Source organism: Scyliorhinus torazame, chromosome 6, assembly GCF_047496885.1.
Source record: "Scyliorhinus torazame isolate Kashiwa2021f chromosome 6, sScyTor2.1, whole genome shotgun sequence".
NCBI classification, from domain to species: Eukaryota; Metazoa; Chordata; class Chondrichthyes; order Carcharhiniformes; family Scyliorhinidae; genus Scyliorhinus; species Scyliorhinus torazame.
In genome coordinates, this window is record NC_092712.1 from 258,952,007 (window position 1) to 258,967,179 (window position 15,173).

A 15,173-nucleotide genomic window follows, 5' to 3' on the forward strand; every position below is an offset into this window, starting at 1 on the left:
CTTGACCCTGCCCCCAACCCGAAGTGCTGGCGAAACTGCCTCCAAATTCTCAACAAAGCTGTTACTACCAGACTCCCTGAGTATCTCCCCGGGGCCGTTGGGAGTGGCGCTGTCGCTCGCGCCTTCGATCCCGACCCTCTACCCAAACTCTCCTCCATTCTGACCCATTGGGAGTATCCGGCACATCTTTGGACTCTAAGGGCAATTTAACATGGCCAATCCACCTAACCTACACATCTTTGGACTGTGGGAGGAAACCGGAGTACCCGGAGGAAACCCACGCAGACATGGGGAAAAATTGCAAACGCCACACAAGGCTGGAATTGAACCAGGGGCCCTGCCGCTTGTGAGGTAGCAGTGCTAACCACTGTGCCACCGTGACATTCAAATGCTCAGAAAAAAATTGAACTAATTGTAGTTCATTCCAAGGCTGGGAAACAAACTCACATCTCAGAAGATATTTTTCGATTTCTCTCATAGACTAATGGGCTCTGTCTGTAGTCCCTGCACCATTTGAAGTGAATTATTTGCATGGACTGTCCACATCTGTGAAGCATCTCATCAGTTACTCAGATTCCAGAGTGTTGTTGGAGCTGCATTCATCCAGGCAAGTGGAGAATGTTCCATCACATGCCTGACTTGTGCCTTGTGGGTGGTGGACAAGCATTAGGGAGTTAGGAGGTGCTCATTCTCTCACCCTCTGACCTCCTCTTGTAACCACCATCTTTATATGGCTAGTCCTGTTCAGTTTCTGGTCAATAGTAACTCCTAGGATGTTAATAAAGGGAAATCAGCGATGATAAAGCCATTGAATGTCAACGGGAGCTGTTTCAATTCTCTCTTGTTGGAGATGCCAGTTCTGTGGTGCAATGTTACTTGTCACTCAATCCGTCCAAACCTGAATATTGTTGCATCTGGACAGGGACTTGAGTTATTCCAGAAGATGCTGACTTCAAGAGGACGAGGTAAAGAAAAAAGGTAAAATGTATTCATATCGTACAAATGTTTTTCTCTGCATGACTGATCCAACACATCCCATTCAGGCTGCATTCATTTGTTGATCTCCTGGTATTTACCACATGGTTAATGATCAAAGCAAATAAGCAGTGAAAAATATAAAACTTTCCCCGAGACTTCAATGTATTGTCATATGTGATGTAAAAGTAACATTCTCGATGGAATTTTATAAGAAGTTCTTGGGGGTATTGGGGCCGCTGCTGGTAAGGACTTTAAAAAAAATATGTTTTTATTAAGAATTTTTCAATAACAATATTTTCCACCTTGCAAACAACCCCCCCGCTCGGTAACAAAGAAAAGAAAGAAAGCTCGTGTGGCAAGACATGAACATGGCAAGTCAATAAGATACAAAACTTTGTACATTGGATTCTTCCCGTACATGTCAGTTTCCGGATCATTCATGTGGTTTCTTGCTCAAATGCCCCCCAGAGAAACCCCCCTTCCCCCCCCCCCCTCCATGAACAATGCCCCTCCCCCCTCCCCCCCCTGGGTTGCTGTTGCTGCTGTACGACCTTCATCTTACGCTCCGCGAGATGGTCTAGGAACGGTTGCCACCGCCTGTAGAACCCCTGCGCAGACCCTCTCAAGGCAAACTTTATCCTTTCCAACTTGATAAACACTGACATATCATTTATCCAGGCCTCCACGCTGGGGGGGCTTTGCCTCCTTCCACATTAGCAAGATCCTTCGCCGGGCTACTAGGGACACAAAGGCCAGAATACCGGCCTCTTTCACCTCCTGCACTCCCGGCTCGTCCACTACTCCAAATAGTGCTAGCCCCCAGCTTGGCTTGACCCGGACTTTCACATCCTTAGATACTGTTTCCGCCACTCCTCTCCAGAACCCCTCCAGTGCCGGGCATGACCAAAACATATGGACATGGTTCGCCGTACTCCCTGAACACCTTCCACATCTGTCCTCTACCCCAAAGAACCTGCTCAGCCTCGCCCCCGTCATATGTGCTCTATGACCCACCTTAAATTGTATCAGGCTAAGCCTGGCACACGAGGAAGAGGAATTAACCCTACTTAGGGCATCAGCTCATAGCCCCTCCTCAATCTCCTCCTCCAACTCCTCCTCCCATTTACCCTTCAGCTCCTCTACCAAAGCCTCCCCCTCTTCTTTCATCTCCTGGTATATCGCCGACACCTTGCCCTCCCCGACCCATATGCCCGAAATCACCCTATCTTGAATCCCCTGTGCCGAGAGTAGCGGAAATTCCCTCACCTGCTGCCTCACAAACGCCCTCACTTGCATGTACCTGAAAGCATTTCCCGGGGGTAGCCCAAACTTCTCCTCCAGCGCCCCTAAGCTCGCAAACGTCCCGTCAATGAACAGGTCCCCCATTCTTCTAATCCCTACCCGATGCCAGCTCTGAAATCCCCCGTCCATCCTTCCTGGGACAAACCGATGGTTGTCTCTGATCGGGGACCACACCGAGGCTCCCGTCGCCCCCCTGTGCCGTCTCCACTGCCCCCAGATCTTTAGCGTTACCGCCACCACCGGGCTCGTGGTATACCTTGTCGGCGAGAGCGGCAGCGGTGCCGTCACCAGCGCCTCCAGGCTCGTTCCTTTGCATGACGCCATCTCCAGCCTCTTCCAAGCCGCCCCCTCTCCCTCCATCACTCACTTACGGATCATTGCCACGTTGGCTGCCCAATAATAACCACCCACATTCGGCAACGCCAACCCTCCTCTATCTCTGCTACGCTCCAAGAATGCCCTCCTTACCCGCGGGGTCTTGCTCGCCCACACAAATCCCGTAATGCTCCTGCTTACCCTCTTGAAAAAAGCCTTAGTGATCACAATTGGGAGGCATTGGAATACAAAAAGAAATCTCAGGAGGACCACCATTTTAACCGACTGTACCCTACCCGCCAGCGAGAGTGGCAACATGTCCCACCTTTTAAAATCCTCTACCATCTGTTCCAACAACCACGTCAAATTAAGTTTGTGCAGTGCCCCCCAGCTCCTAGCTACCTGAATCCCCAAGTATCGAAAGCTCCTTTCCGCCGTCCTCAACGGTAGGTCGTCTATCCCTCTTCCCTGGTCCCCCGGATGGATCACAAACAGCTCACTCTTTCCCACATTGAGCTTATAGCCCAAAAAGTCTCCAAACTCCCGTAGGATCTGCATGACCTCAACCATCCCCTCCACTGGATCCGCCACATACAGCAACAGGTCGTCTGCGTACAGCGACACTCGATGTTCCTCTCCCCCTCGGACCACCCCCTTCCATTTCCCCGACTCCCTTAACACCATGGCCAAAGGTTCAATTGCTAATGCGAACAGCAGAGGGGACAGGGGGCACCCCTGCCTCGTCCCTCAATACAGCCGGAAATACTCCGACCTCCGCCGGTTCGTGACCACACTCGCCACCGGGGCTTTATACAGGAGCTTAACCCAACTAATAAACCCTCCCCCGAACCCGAACCTCCTCAACACTTCCCAGAGATACTCCCACTCTACCCGATCGAAGGCCTTCTCCGCGTCCATGGCTGTCACTATCTCCGCTTCTCCCTCCACTGATGGCATCATTATCACATTTAGGTGCCTTCGCACATTAGTATTTAACTGCCTACCCTTTACGAATCCCGTCTGGTCCTCGTGAATCACCCCCGGGATACAGTCCTCAATCATCATGGCCAACATTTTTGCCAGCAACTTAGCATCTACATTAAGGAGCGAGATCGGTCTATACGACCCACATTGCAGGGTGTCCTTATCCCACTTCAAGATCAAAGAGATCGTCGCCTCCGACATTGTCGGGGGCAGGGTCCCCCCCTCCCTTGATTCATTGAAGGTCCTTACCATCAACGGGGCTAACAGGTCTACATACTTCCTGTAGAACTCCACCGGGAACCCATCCGGCCCCGGGGCCTTCCCTGCCTGCATGCTCCCCAGTCCTTTAACCAGCTCCTCCACCCCAATTGGCGCCCCCAAACCAGCCACCTCCTGCACCTCCACCCTTGGGAACCTCAACTGATCCAAGAATCGCCGCATCCCCTCTTTTCCCCCTGGGGGCTGGGACCTATACAGTTCCTCGTAAAAGGTCTTAAAAGCCTCATTCACTTTCCCTGCACTCCGCACCGTAGTTCCCCTGCCATCTTTGACTCCACCTATTTCCCTCACTGCCATCCTCTTACGGAGCTGGTGTGCCAGCAACCGGCTCGCCTTCTCCTCATATTCATATATCGCCCCCTGTCCCTTCCTCCACTGTGCCTCTGCCTTCCCTGTGGTCAACAGGTCGAATTCCGTCTGGAGACTTCGTCTCTCCCTGAGTAATCCCTCATCAGGAGCCTCTGCATAGCTCCTGTCCACCCTTAAAATCTCCCCCACTAACCTCTCCCTTTCCCTGCCCTCTCTCTTCACCCTGTGAGCCCTGATGGAGATGAACTCGCCCCTGACCACCGCCTTCAGCGCCTCCCATACTACTCCCACCTACACCTCCCCGTTGTCGTTAGCCTCCAGATACCTTTCAATGCACCCCCGCACCCTCCAGCACACTTCTCGTCTGCCAGCAGTCCCACATCCAACCTCCACAACGGGCATTGGTCCCTCTCCTCCACCAGCTCTAGCTCCACCCAGTGCGGGGCATGGTCTGAAATGGCTATGGCCGAATACTCCGTTCCCTCCACTTTCGGGATCAGTGCCCTGCCCAGAACAAAAAAATCTATCCGGGAGTAGGCCTTATGTACGTGGGAGAAAAAGGAAAATTCTCTGGCCAAAGGCCTGGCAAATCTCCACGGATCTACGCCCCCCCCCCCATCTGATCCATAAACCCCCTAAGCACCTTGGCCGCAGCCGGCCTCTTCCCTGTCCTAGATCTGGAATGATCTAATGCTGGGTCCAGCACCGTGTTAAAATCCCCACCCATTATCAAACTCCCTACCTCCAGGTCCGGAATACGCCCCAACATCCGTTTCATGAATCCAGCATCGTCCCAGTTTGGGGCATATACATTCACCAGTACCACCTCCGTCCCCTGCAACCTACCACTCACCATCACGTAACGGCCTCCCTTGTCCGCCACTATGTTCTTGGCTTCAAACGACACCCCCTTTCCCACCAGTATCGCCACCCCTCTATTCTTCGCATCCAGCCCCGAATGGAACACCTGTCCTACCCATCCCTTCCTTAACCTGACCTGATCTGCCACCTTCACATGTGTCTCCTGAAGCATGACCACGTCTGCCTTCAGTCCCTTTAGGTGCGCGAACATTCGGGCCCTCTTAACCGGCCCATTTAGGCCTCTCACATTCCACGTGATCAGCCGGATTGGGGGGTTACCTACCCACCCCTGCCGATTAGCCATCTCCTATCTTAGGCCAGTCCCGTGCTCGCGCCTCCTGCATCCTCCAGTCCCCCAGGCGGGGAACTCCCGCCCCGATCACCTCTTCCATTTTCAGTTCCCCCTCGGACAGTGCAGCAGCAACCCTAGAATCCCCCCCTCTCCCCCCCCTCCCCGCTAGATCCACATCTAGCTCTTTTGCTCCCCCCATATTACTTCCGTGAGTCAGCTGACTTCTGCTGACCCCGGCTTCCCCCGCCTTCCCGTTGATCTCCCCGTGTGGGAGTCTCTCCTCCTCCTTACCTTCCTCCATCCCCCCCCCACTTTTGGCGCGGGATAAAGCCAGTGTTTTCTTGAACCAGCCCCGCCCCCTATGGCGCAGCTCCTGTTGCGGCCATTATCCCAGTTCCCTCATCCCCGAGTCTCACCTCCCTCCAGCACCGACGCCCACATTCCCCACCATCATCATCTTGTCTACAGGGAAGAAAAAAGGAAATTTTAGGAATTTTAACCAGGACTCTACCCACATCCCCATCCATCATCCCACCCATGAAATATTCTTTACCCATATTTATAACCCCATATACAACCACATCCCCTCAGTTCGAGTCCAGTTTTTCCGTCTGAATAAAGGGCCAAGCCTCTTCTGGCGTTTCAAAATAATGGTGTCGGTCCTGATAAGTGACCCACAGTCGCGCAGGCTGCAGCATGCCGAACCTGACTCTTTTTTTATGCAGCACTGCCTTCGCCCGGTTGAAGCCAGCTCTCCTCTTTGCCACCTCCGCGCTCCAATCCTGGTATACTTGGATCACCGCGTTCTCCCATCTACTGCTCCGCACCTTCTTGGCCCATCTCAGCACACTTTCTTTGTCTGCGAAGCGATGGAACATTGCCACTATCACCCTTGGCGGCTCATCAGCCTTGGGTCTCCTCGCCAGGGCCCGGTGAGCCCCTTCCAGCTCCAGGGGGCTCGGAGAGGCCTCCGCACCCATCAGCGAATGGAGCATCGTACTCATGTACGCACCGGCATCAGCTCCCTCCACTCCTTCGGGAAGACCCAGAATCCGGAGGTTCTTCCTCCTCGACCTGTTCTCCAGGACCTCAATTCTCTCGGCCCACCTCCTGTGCACCGCCTCGTGCGCCTCCATTTTTACCGCCAGGCCCAGGATCTCGTCCTCGTTGGTATTCACTTTATCATTCACCTCACGAAGCTCCACCGCCTGGGTCTTCTGGGTCTCCTTCAGTCCCTCGATCGCCAACAGCATTGGCGCCAGCACCTCCTTTTTCAGTTCTTCCACACATCGCTTGAGGAACACCTGCTGGTCTGGCCCCATGCTGCTCGCTCTCCGCCCTCTGCCATCTTGCTTTTTTCCCCTCGTTTTGGTCTCTGCTCCAGGGCCTCTTTCCTCGTCGTTCCACCGCTGATCTCTGCCATATATTGTGAGGGGGGACCTCACTGCACCTTCCCACACGGGATTAATTCGAAAAAAGCTCCGTTGGGGCTGCTCTGGAGAGCCCGAAAGACCGTTGTCGCGGGAGCCGAAACGTGTGGCTTAGCTCCGCATCGCCGCAATCGGAAGTCCTGGTAAGGACTTTTAACGAGGCAAGGGAGGTGGGACTGCTCCCCCCAATGTTGTCGCAGGCTTCGCTCTCCCTCATTTGAAGCAGGAAAAGGACCCGGAACAGTGTGGGTCATATAGACCAATCTCCCTGCTAAATGTAGATGCCAAATTATTGGCTAAGATCTTGGCCTTGAGAATAGAGGATTGTGTCCCAGGGGTGATAGGGGAGGACCAGACGGAGTTTGTGAAGGGAGGCATCTGGCGGCCAACATCAGGAGGCTACTTAATGTGATCATGGTGCATCCAGTGGGACGAGAGGTGGAGGTGGTGGTGGTGGCCATGAACGCTGGGAAGGCCTTTGATCGAGTGGAGTGGGGCTATTTATGGGTGGTCCTGGGGAGGTTTGGGCAGGGTTTTGTGGACTGGGTCAGGTTTCTATACTAGGCACCGGTGGCGAGTGTGCGGATGAACCGGGTGAGTTCAGATTATTTCAGGCTGCACCAGGGGACGAGGCAGGGGTACCCACTCTCCCCTCTGCTGTTTGCCCTGGCTATAGAACCGTTGGCAATGGCACTGTGAATGTCAGTGGTATGGTTGGGGATAGTGCAAGGGGGAGGGGGGGGGGGGATCACAGGGTCTCGTTATACGCGGATGATTTACTTTTGTATATTTCAGACCCACTGGGGGGTTGGAGGGATTATGGGGATATTAATAATAATCTTTATTGTCACAAGTAGGCTTACATTAACACTGCAATGAAGTTACTGCGAAAATCCCCTAGTCGCCACACTCCGGCACCTGTTCGGGTGCACAGAGGGAGGATTCAGAATGTTCAATTCACCTAACAGCACGTCTTTCGGGACTTGTGGGACGAAACCGGAGCACCCGGAGGAAACCCACGCAGGCACGGGCAGAACGTGCAGACTCCACACAGACAGTGACCCAAGCCGGGAATCGAACCTGGGACCCTGGAGATGTGAAGCAACAGTGCTAAACACTGTGTCACCGTGTCGTCATTTTTCAGGCTTGGCCGGTTTTCAGGGTATAAATTGAATATGGGCAAGAGCGAGGTCTTTGCGATCCAGGCGAGGGGCCAGGAGAAGATTGGAGGAGATGTCGTTCAAGGTGGTAGGGGGGAGCTTTCGGTATTTGGGCATCCAGGTGGCGCGGGAGTGGGAGCAGCTGCAAAGCTGAATCTGGGTCGGTTGGTAGAATAGATGAGGGCGGACCTTCGGAGGTGGGATGCGCTCCCGCTGTCATTGGCGGGGAGGGTGCAGACATTGAAGATGACGGTCCTTCCGAACTTCCATTCGTCTTGCAGAGCCTTCCAATTTTTATCCCCAAGGCGTTCTTTAAAAAAGTGAATGCGGTGATCTCAGGGTTTTGTGGGCGGGTAAAACCCCACTGGTGAAGGTGTTGCTGGAGTGGGGGCGAGGGGAGTGCTGGCCCTTCCGAACGTTATAAATTATTATTGGGTGGCGAACATTGCGATGATCAGGAAGTGGGTATTGGGTGAGGGGTCGGTTTGAGAGTGGGTGGAGGTGGCCCCATGTAAAGACATGAGTTTGGGGGCACTGTTAACGGCACCTCTGTCATTCTCGTCAGCCAGATACTCCACAAGCCCGGTAGTTGTGGCAGCTCTGAGGGTGTGGGGACAATGGAAGCAGCGCATTGGGCTGGAGGGGGCATCAGTGTGGGCACCAATATGTAATAACCACCGGTTCACTCTGGGGGGCTTGATGGGGGGTTCCGGAGGTGGTAGCGGGTGGGGATCGAGAAATTTGGAGATCTTTTTATCGATGAGGGCTTTCCGAGCTTGCAGCAGTTGGAGGAGGAGTTTGAGCTGCCAGGTGGGAATGGGTTCCGTTATCTGCAGGTGAGGGACTTTGTGCAGAGGTAGGTTTCGACCTTCCCGCATCTGCCACCCAAGGGGCTACAGGATAAGGTGGTGTCGAGAGCATGGGTGGGGTAGGGAAAAGTTTCAGAGACCTACTAGGAACCGATAGAGTGGGAGGGAGCCCTGATAGGGGAGGTGAAGCGAAAGTGGGAGGAAGAGCTGGTGGGGAGCTGGAGGCTAGGTTGTGGGAGGAGGCCCTGAGGCGAGTTAATGCATCCTCGTTGTGTGCCAGGCTCAGCCTGATACAATTCAAGTTTTAAAGGTGGGGGTGGTTTTGAGTCCAGAGGTGGCGATCTTTGGCGTGTTGGAAGAGCCGGGAGCCCAATGGCCGATGGCCTGGTCTTTGCCTCCCTGGCGCCCCGGAGACGGATCTTACTAGGATGGAGGGACTCGGAACCCCCAAAGTCTGGGGTATGAGTTAGCGACATGGTGGGGTTTCTCAGACTCGAGAAAATCAAGTTCGCCTCGAGGGGATCGCTGCAGGGGTTTGCCCGGTGGTGGCAGCCGTTCACCGACTTCTTCGACAAAAATTAAGCTGTCAGCAGGGTGAGGGGGAGGGGGGGGGGTTGAGTACGGTTTGGAAGACAAATGGAAAGGGGGGCTGGGGAAGTAGGTCCTGTTTGTGTAAGCCTGGGGTTTGTCATCGGGTGGGTGTGTTGTTTATCTTGTTTTGTTCCCTTTGATACCTGGGGGTTAAAATTGTTAAAATTATAAATGCCTTTATAAAATATTTTCTTTAAAAAAAAAGTAACATTCGCGCACACAAGTGCCAGAAAATGACCATCTTCAACACGAGAGAATCAAACCATTGCCCCTTGACATTCATCACTGAATCCTCCACTATTAACATTCTAGGGGTTACCATTGACCAGAAACTGAACTGGCCTAGTCATATAAATACTGTGGCTACAAGAGCTGGTCAGAGGCTAGGAATCCTGCAGCGAATAACTCACCTCCGGACTCCCCAAAGCCTGTCCACCACCTGCAAGGTACAAATCTGTATGAGTGCAGCTTCAACAACACTCAAGAAGCTGGCACCATCCAGAACAAAGCAGCCTGCCTGATTGGCACCCCTTCCACAAATATTCACTCCCTCAAACACCAATGCAGTGGCAGCCGTGTGAACCATCTACAAGATGCACTGCAGGAACTCAGCAAGACTCCTTAGGTAGCACCTTCCAAACCCATGACTACTATCTAGAAGGACAAGGGTAGCAGACATATAGGAACACCATCACCTGGAGGTTCCCCTCCAAGTCACTCACCACCCTGACCTGGAAATATAACGCCGTTCCTTCACTGTGGCTGGGTCAAAATCCTGGAACTCACTCCATAACAGCACAATGGGTTTACCTATACCACATGGACTGCAGCGGTTTAAGAAGGCAGCTGACCACCACCTTCTGAAGGGCAATTCGGGATGGGCAATATATGCTGGCCTAACCCGTGAAGCCCACATCTCGTAAACATGGATTTTTAAAAAATGCCAGTCCATTCCAGTTAAATGTGTTCAGATATTTTTCCTGATCACTATGAAGTTTTTATGAGACAACTTGTTTTCTATCACAATGGTACTTAAAACATTGTTAAATATCCAAAGTGACATGTGACAACTGGGTTGAAACAAATAGTTAATGGTCATGTCAATGTTATGGGCCAGGGTTTAGAGAATCCCAAAGTGTATCATGGAGTTCACCTGACCCAGAACGTTTAATAGATTGTGGTATGGGGAGCACACGGCTCACTCTACAGGTATAGCATAGCAGAAAATGGACCAGTGGTTTTTAAACCAAAACAATGTTTATTCTATGAACTCAAGTTAACCTATTTAAAACAAACAGTGAATATCTTAGCGACCAGTAAATCAAATACACCCCCCCAAAGAATACAACACTAAGTAACCTGTATGCTGTCCTTTTAACCTCCAAAAGGCTTAACAAACCTTCAAAGAGGAGCACACTGTTTACACACTGAGATCATTTATAATTCTGAATTCACCAAATGATCCATAGATAGTCTTTGGATGGCAGAGATCAACAGCACTGCAGCTCACTGAAAAACACAGACACAACCAAAGCTTTTTTTCTAACTGAAACTAAAAAGCAGAAGTAGAGCTCAGCTCCACCCACACTCTGACATCACTCCAGTAACATAAGTAGCTCCATTTCTTAAAGGTACATTTCTTAAACACCCATTTCTTAAAGGGTACTCTCACATGACAGAAAGCAGACTGTCCCAAATGTTGAGTTAGCTCAGTTGGCTAGGCAGCTGGTTCATGATGCAGAGCAATGACAACAGCATTGGTTCAATTCCCGTACCAGCTATGGCTACCATGAGGTTACTGTCCTCTGGGCAGGGTGGAGCCTGGCACTGCAAGGTGCCCAGGTGGCACTGCCTGGCTAGCATTTTTCCAGTGCTGGGGATTGGGCCTGGGTGTTGTAATGACATGTAGAATATAATTTGTGTGGGTTTCCTCTGGGTGCTCCGGTTTCCTCCCACAAGTCCCGAAAGACGTGCTGTTAGGTAATTTGGATATTCTGAATTCTCCCTCTGTGTATCCGAACAGGCTCCGGAATGTGAAGACTAGGGGCTTGTCACAGTCACTTCATTGCAGTGTTAATGTAAGCCTACTTGTGACAATAAAGATTATTATTATAAAACATAATAACCAAGCTGTAGATAAACATTAGTGCCTGCATGCATAGATTACAATTCTAGCATCTGACCAAGGTGGCGTGGCGACAGAACGTTACTAGAACACAGCCACGTATGAAAGAGAATGTGGATTGCAGGCACACAGTCTAGTCGCATATCGAGCAGCTCCTGAGTCAACAATAATTAATAATAGTTAATCATGATTATTTGTATTTAGCCAGCGTATCCAACTGTAATCTTAGTAGACATCAGAGAAACCCTTTTATGTTTTAGTGAATTAATAAACAGTTTTCTTCATTTACAAAGCCTGATCACTTCAACTACAAAGACCTCGCCATCCGTGTATACAGAGAACATTACAGGGGTGCCCTGCCCTTATGGGTGAGTAGTGGTTCAGGGGTCGAGAGATTTCTTCCTGCACTGGGGCTCCAGCACGCGGAGCCCCTCAATGTAAGGCATGGGATTAAGTGCGGGCCTCAGTGACAGGGAGTTCTCAACTGAGGCCCTGGATTGCAACAATGGGCGTGATCCAACGGCCACGCTGTGCCAGAAAAGCAGCGTGGCACAGCTGGGAGATGTCGCTCCTGGGATCTACCCAGCTCGCAACACTTCGCGAAATTAATTACTTTTTAGCAAATCTGCATATTAGAGCGTGATCGCAAGTCTGAATCTAATGTGGAGATTCCCGAGGAACCTGAGACTTTAGGAGTCATCCCCTTTGCCTCAGAGTCCTCGGGCGAGCGCCGTTCAGAGCTGGGCCGACCGGTCCTTTGTCCCCTTCACTGTCAGGTCAGATTACCTGAAGGTGCTGGGGATATGGTTCGGAGCTGCTGGGGCGTGCACCAAAACCTGGGAGGAGCGCTTAGCAAAGGCAAGGCAGAAACTGGGCTGGTGGGAGCAACGCTCCCTCTCCATTGCGGGCAAAACCCTGGTCATCAGGTGTGAGGTACTCTCGGTGCTACTGCACGTGGCGAAGGTCTGGCCCATAACCCGACCCTACGCCGCAGCAGTCACCCGAGCCATCTTCAAATTCATCTGGAGATCCAAGACAGAACGTGTCCGAAGGGACACCATGTACAAACCTCTGGAGAAGGGAGGGCGGAATGTACCCAACGCCTCCCTCATCCTGTTGGCCACCTTTGTGTCCAGCTGCATCAAGCTGTGCGTGGACCCCCAGTATGCAAACACCAAGTGTCACTACATACTGAGGTTCTACCTGTCCCCGGTGTTACGAAGGATGGGCCTGGCCTCATTGCCGCGGAACGCTCCAAGTAGTTGGACCGTACCGTACCACCTGTCCTTCGTGGAAAAGTTTTTGAAGAAAAACACCTTTGACCACAAGGCAATGAAGCAGTGGTCAGCACGTAATGTCCTCGAGGCCCTCAGGGAAAAGGAGACCGTGGAGGACGTTGGATGGTTCCCTGAGCAGACTGCCAGAGTCATCTGGCAGAACGCCTCATCACCAGAACTTTCAAACAAGCACCAAGACCTAGCTTGGCTGGTGGTGACAAGGGCCCTCCCTGTCAGATTCTTCATGCACACCCGAAGGCTCTGCGCCAATGCACGCTGCCCTCGGAGTGGCTGTGGGGGAAATGAGACGGTCACACACCTCCTTGTGGAATGTGCCTTTGCAAAGAAGGTCTGGAGAGAGATGCAGTGGTATTTGTCAAGGTTTATCCCGAACAGATCTGTGACACAGGACTCTGTGCTCCACGGACTGTTTCCAGGGACACACACCGAGACAAATATCAACTGCTGCTGGAAGGTCATCAACTCGGTGAAAGACGCTCTTTGGTCTGCCCGAAACTTGCTGATCTTCCAGTGCAAAGAATTGTCCTCGACCGAGTGTTGCGGACTGGCGCATTCCAAGGTCCAGGACTACGTGCTGAGGGACACACTCAAGCTTGGGGCAGCTGCCGCCAAGGCGCAATGGGGAGAGACCACTGTGTAAGGTCTTTCCAGCAAATGTACACTGAGGGGCGGGTAACAGTGTAAACCCCCCTCGGTCTGGGCCACCAACACTCCAATGTACAAAAACAAACATGACAATGTAAATATTTAAGAAGGAATTGTAATGTAAAGAGTGATATGTGTATGATATCAAAATTGAATGAAAAAAAGTCAAGGCAATGTGTAACTCTGCCGGAAATGTACAGTCAAGACAATTCGAAATGCTCTGTAGTGCTTATGATAAATTTTATGAATAAAGTATATTTTTTTGAAAAAAAAACTGGTCCCCACAAACGGGGGCTAGACGGAACTGCACTTGTGGGGGTCTCCCAGGCCCCCAGCTGCAAGCCCTTTGGGTAAGGTGGTGCCCTGGCATCCAGGTGGCACTGCTGGCACCACCTGGGTACTCTGAGTGTCCCCTGGCACTGCCAGAGTGCCAGGTTGGCACTGCCAGAGTGCCAGGTTGGCACTGCCAAGGTGCCAAGCTGGCATTTTTTGCACACATGCGCAATAGGGGTGGGGCCCTCCCGTAGTGTGTCTGGGCTTGGGGTGGGGGGGAAGATCGGGGGCCTTGGAGAGTGGGTCACCATTTCTCACTACGCTGGGGAGTTCCGGCGAGCGGAGCTTCCCACTGTATAAAATGGGGCTATGTGGGGCCTTGGTGAGCGCCGGCAAACACGCGGCTAAATGCACTCACTGGGGGACTTTTTGTTCCCGTTTGGGTGGATGTCGCCAAAGATAGCGTGGGGTCTCTCAACGCGCTCGTCAAGGGACTTTGTTGCAAATTGGTTAGATCGCACTTTAGGAAATCTGTGTAATCTTCATGTAAATTCTGTCAATAACCGCTCTGTAATTTGAGTGCAATCCCGTGCGACCTGGGATTCTGACGAAGCAATGAAACCGATAATAAATAACAACCAATCACAGTCTTCTCTGATGCAGTTTTTTTTTCAGTAAAGCGAAACTGAGAGATAAGTTTCGTATTCCTGTGAAGGACACATCAGCATTGCTCCGGTTTTAGCTGATTGGTGAACAAACCAACTGCTCAACAGCAATTTGCTCACTGCCTGCAGAGAGTGAAGATGGAGTTTCTGTCCGGCTGCAGACCGGAACGATCAATATTTCTGTTTTTAACAGGTAATTTCAAGAGTGCTTTATAATTCATCTTTTTGCTCAAAAGTCCGTGACAGCTTTTGTTTTCCAGCAGCTAAGGTTTCGGCTCGCTGCATTTTGGATTAAGAAGTGTCCTTCAATGGTAGCCTGTTTATTTGTGTCTTGTTTTAGGAGTGCTGCTCCATCTGCATGCAGACGCTGTAACAGAAGTTTTCATAAGGCTGGGGGAAATTGCAGAGCTGCCCTGTGAGGCTTCCTATGTACCTGAAGTTCAGTACCGAGCGATCAGCTGGTACAAGGTAAAATAGATTTACTGTTGTATTTAAGGAAGATTTGGACCATATTTATGTGCAGCAGTCGCAGTTTGGGCTGAGGATGCAGTTATGGGGAACTTCTTGCGCACAGGTGGATTGAGCCTTCAGTTAAAATCGAAAAGATGATCCGTGTGGAGTTTGCACATTCTCCCCGTGTCTGCGTGGGTTTCTCCCCCACAACCCAAAAGATTGGCCACGCTAAATTGCCCCTCAATTGGAAAAAAGGAATTGGGTACTCTAAATTTATAAAAAATAAAATCGAAAAGGTGCATTGCTCCAAGTATGACACTAACCTTCAAACGTTGCAGTGTGAATAATGCCCATTGTGGGCGGGATCTTTTGGCAAATCTGACAGTTAGACTCACTTTAATACG

The 15,173-nt window shown here is 51.5% G+C and overlaps 1 protein-coding gene across 2 annotated transcripts in view; it reads left to right on the plus strand.

Annotated features, from left to right (window-relative positions):
- The first annotated feature begins 14,006 nt into the window (after window positions 1-14,006).
- The window catches only part of LOC140425390 (CD83 antigen-like), a 29,152-nt gene continuing 27,985 nt past the window's right edge, over window positions 14,007-15,173 (plus strand). Inside the window, exons 1-2 of one of the 2 annotated variants that reach the window (XM_072509605.1) lie at window positions 14,007-14,509; window positions 14,657-14,784. In XM_072509605.1, the coding sequence (XP_072365706.1) occupies window positions 14,455-14,509; window positions 14,657-14,784 (183 nt within the window). In that variant the 5' untranslated portion in view covers window positions 14,007-14,454. The remainder of the gene's footprint in view (window positions 14,510-14,656; window positions 14,785-15,173) is intronic. The other variant, XM_072509604.1, reaches the window with a different exon arrangement.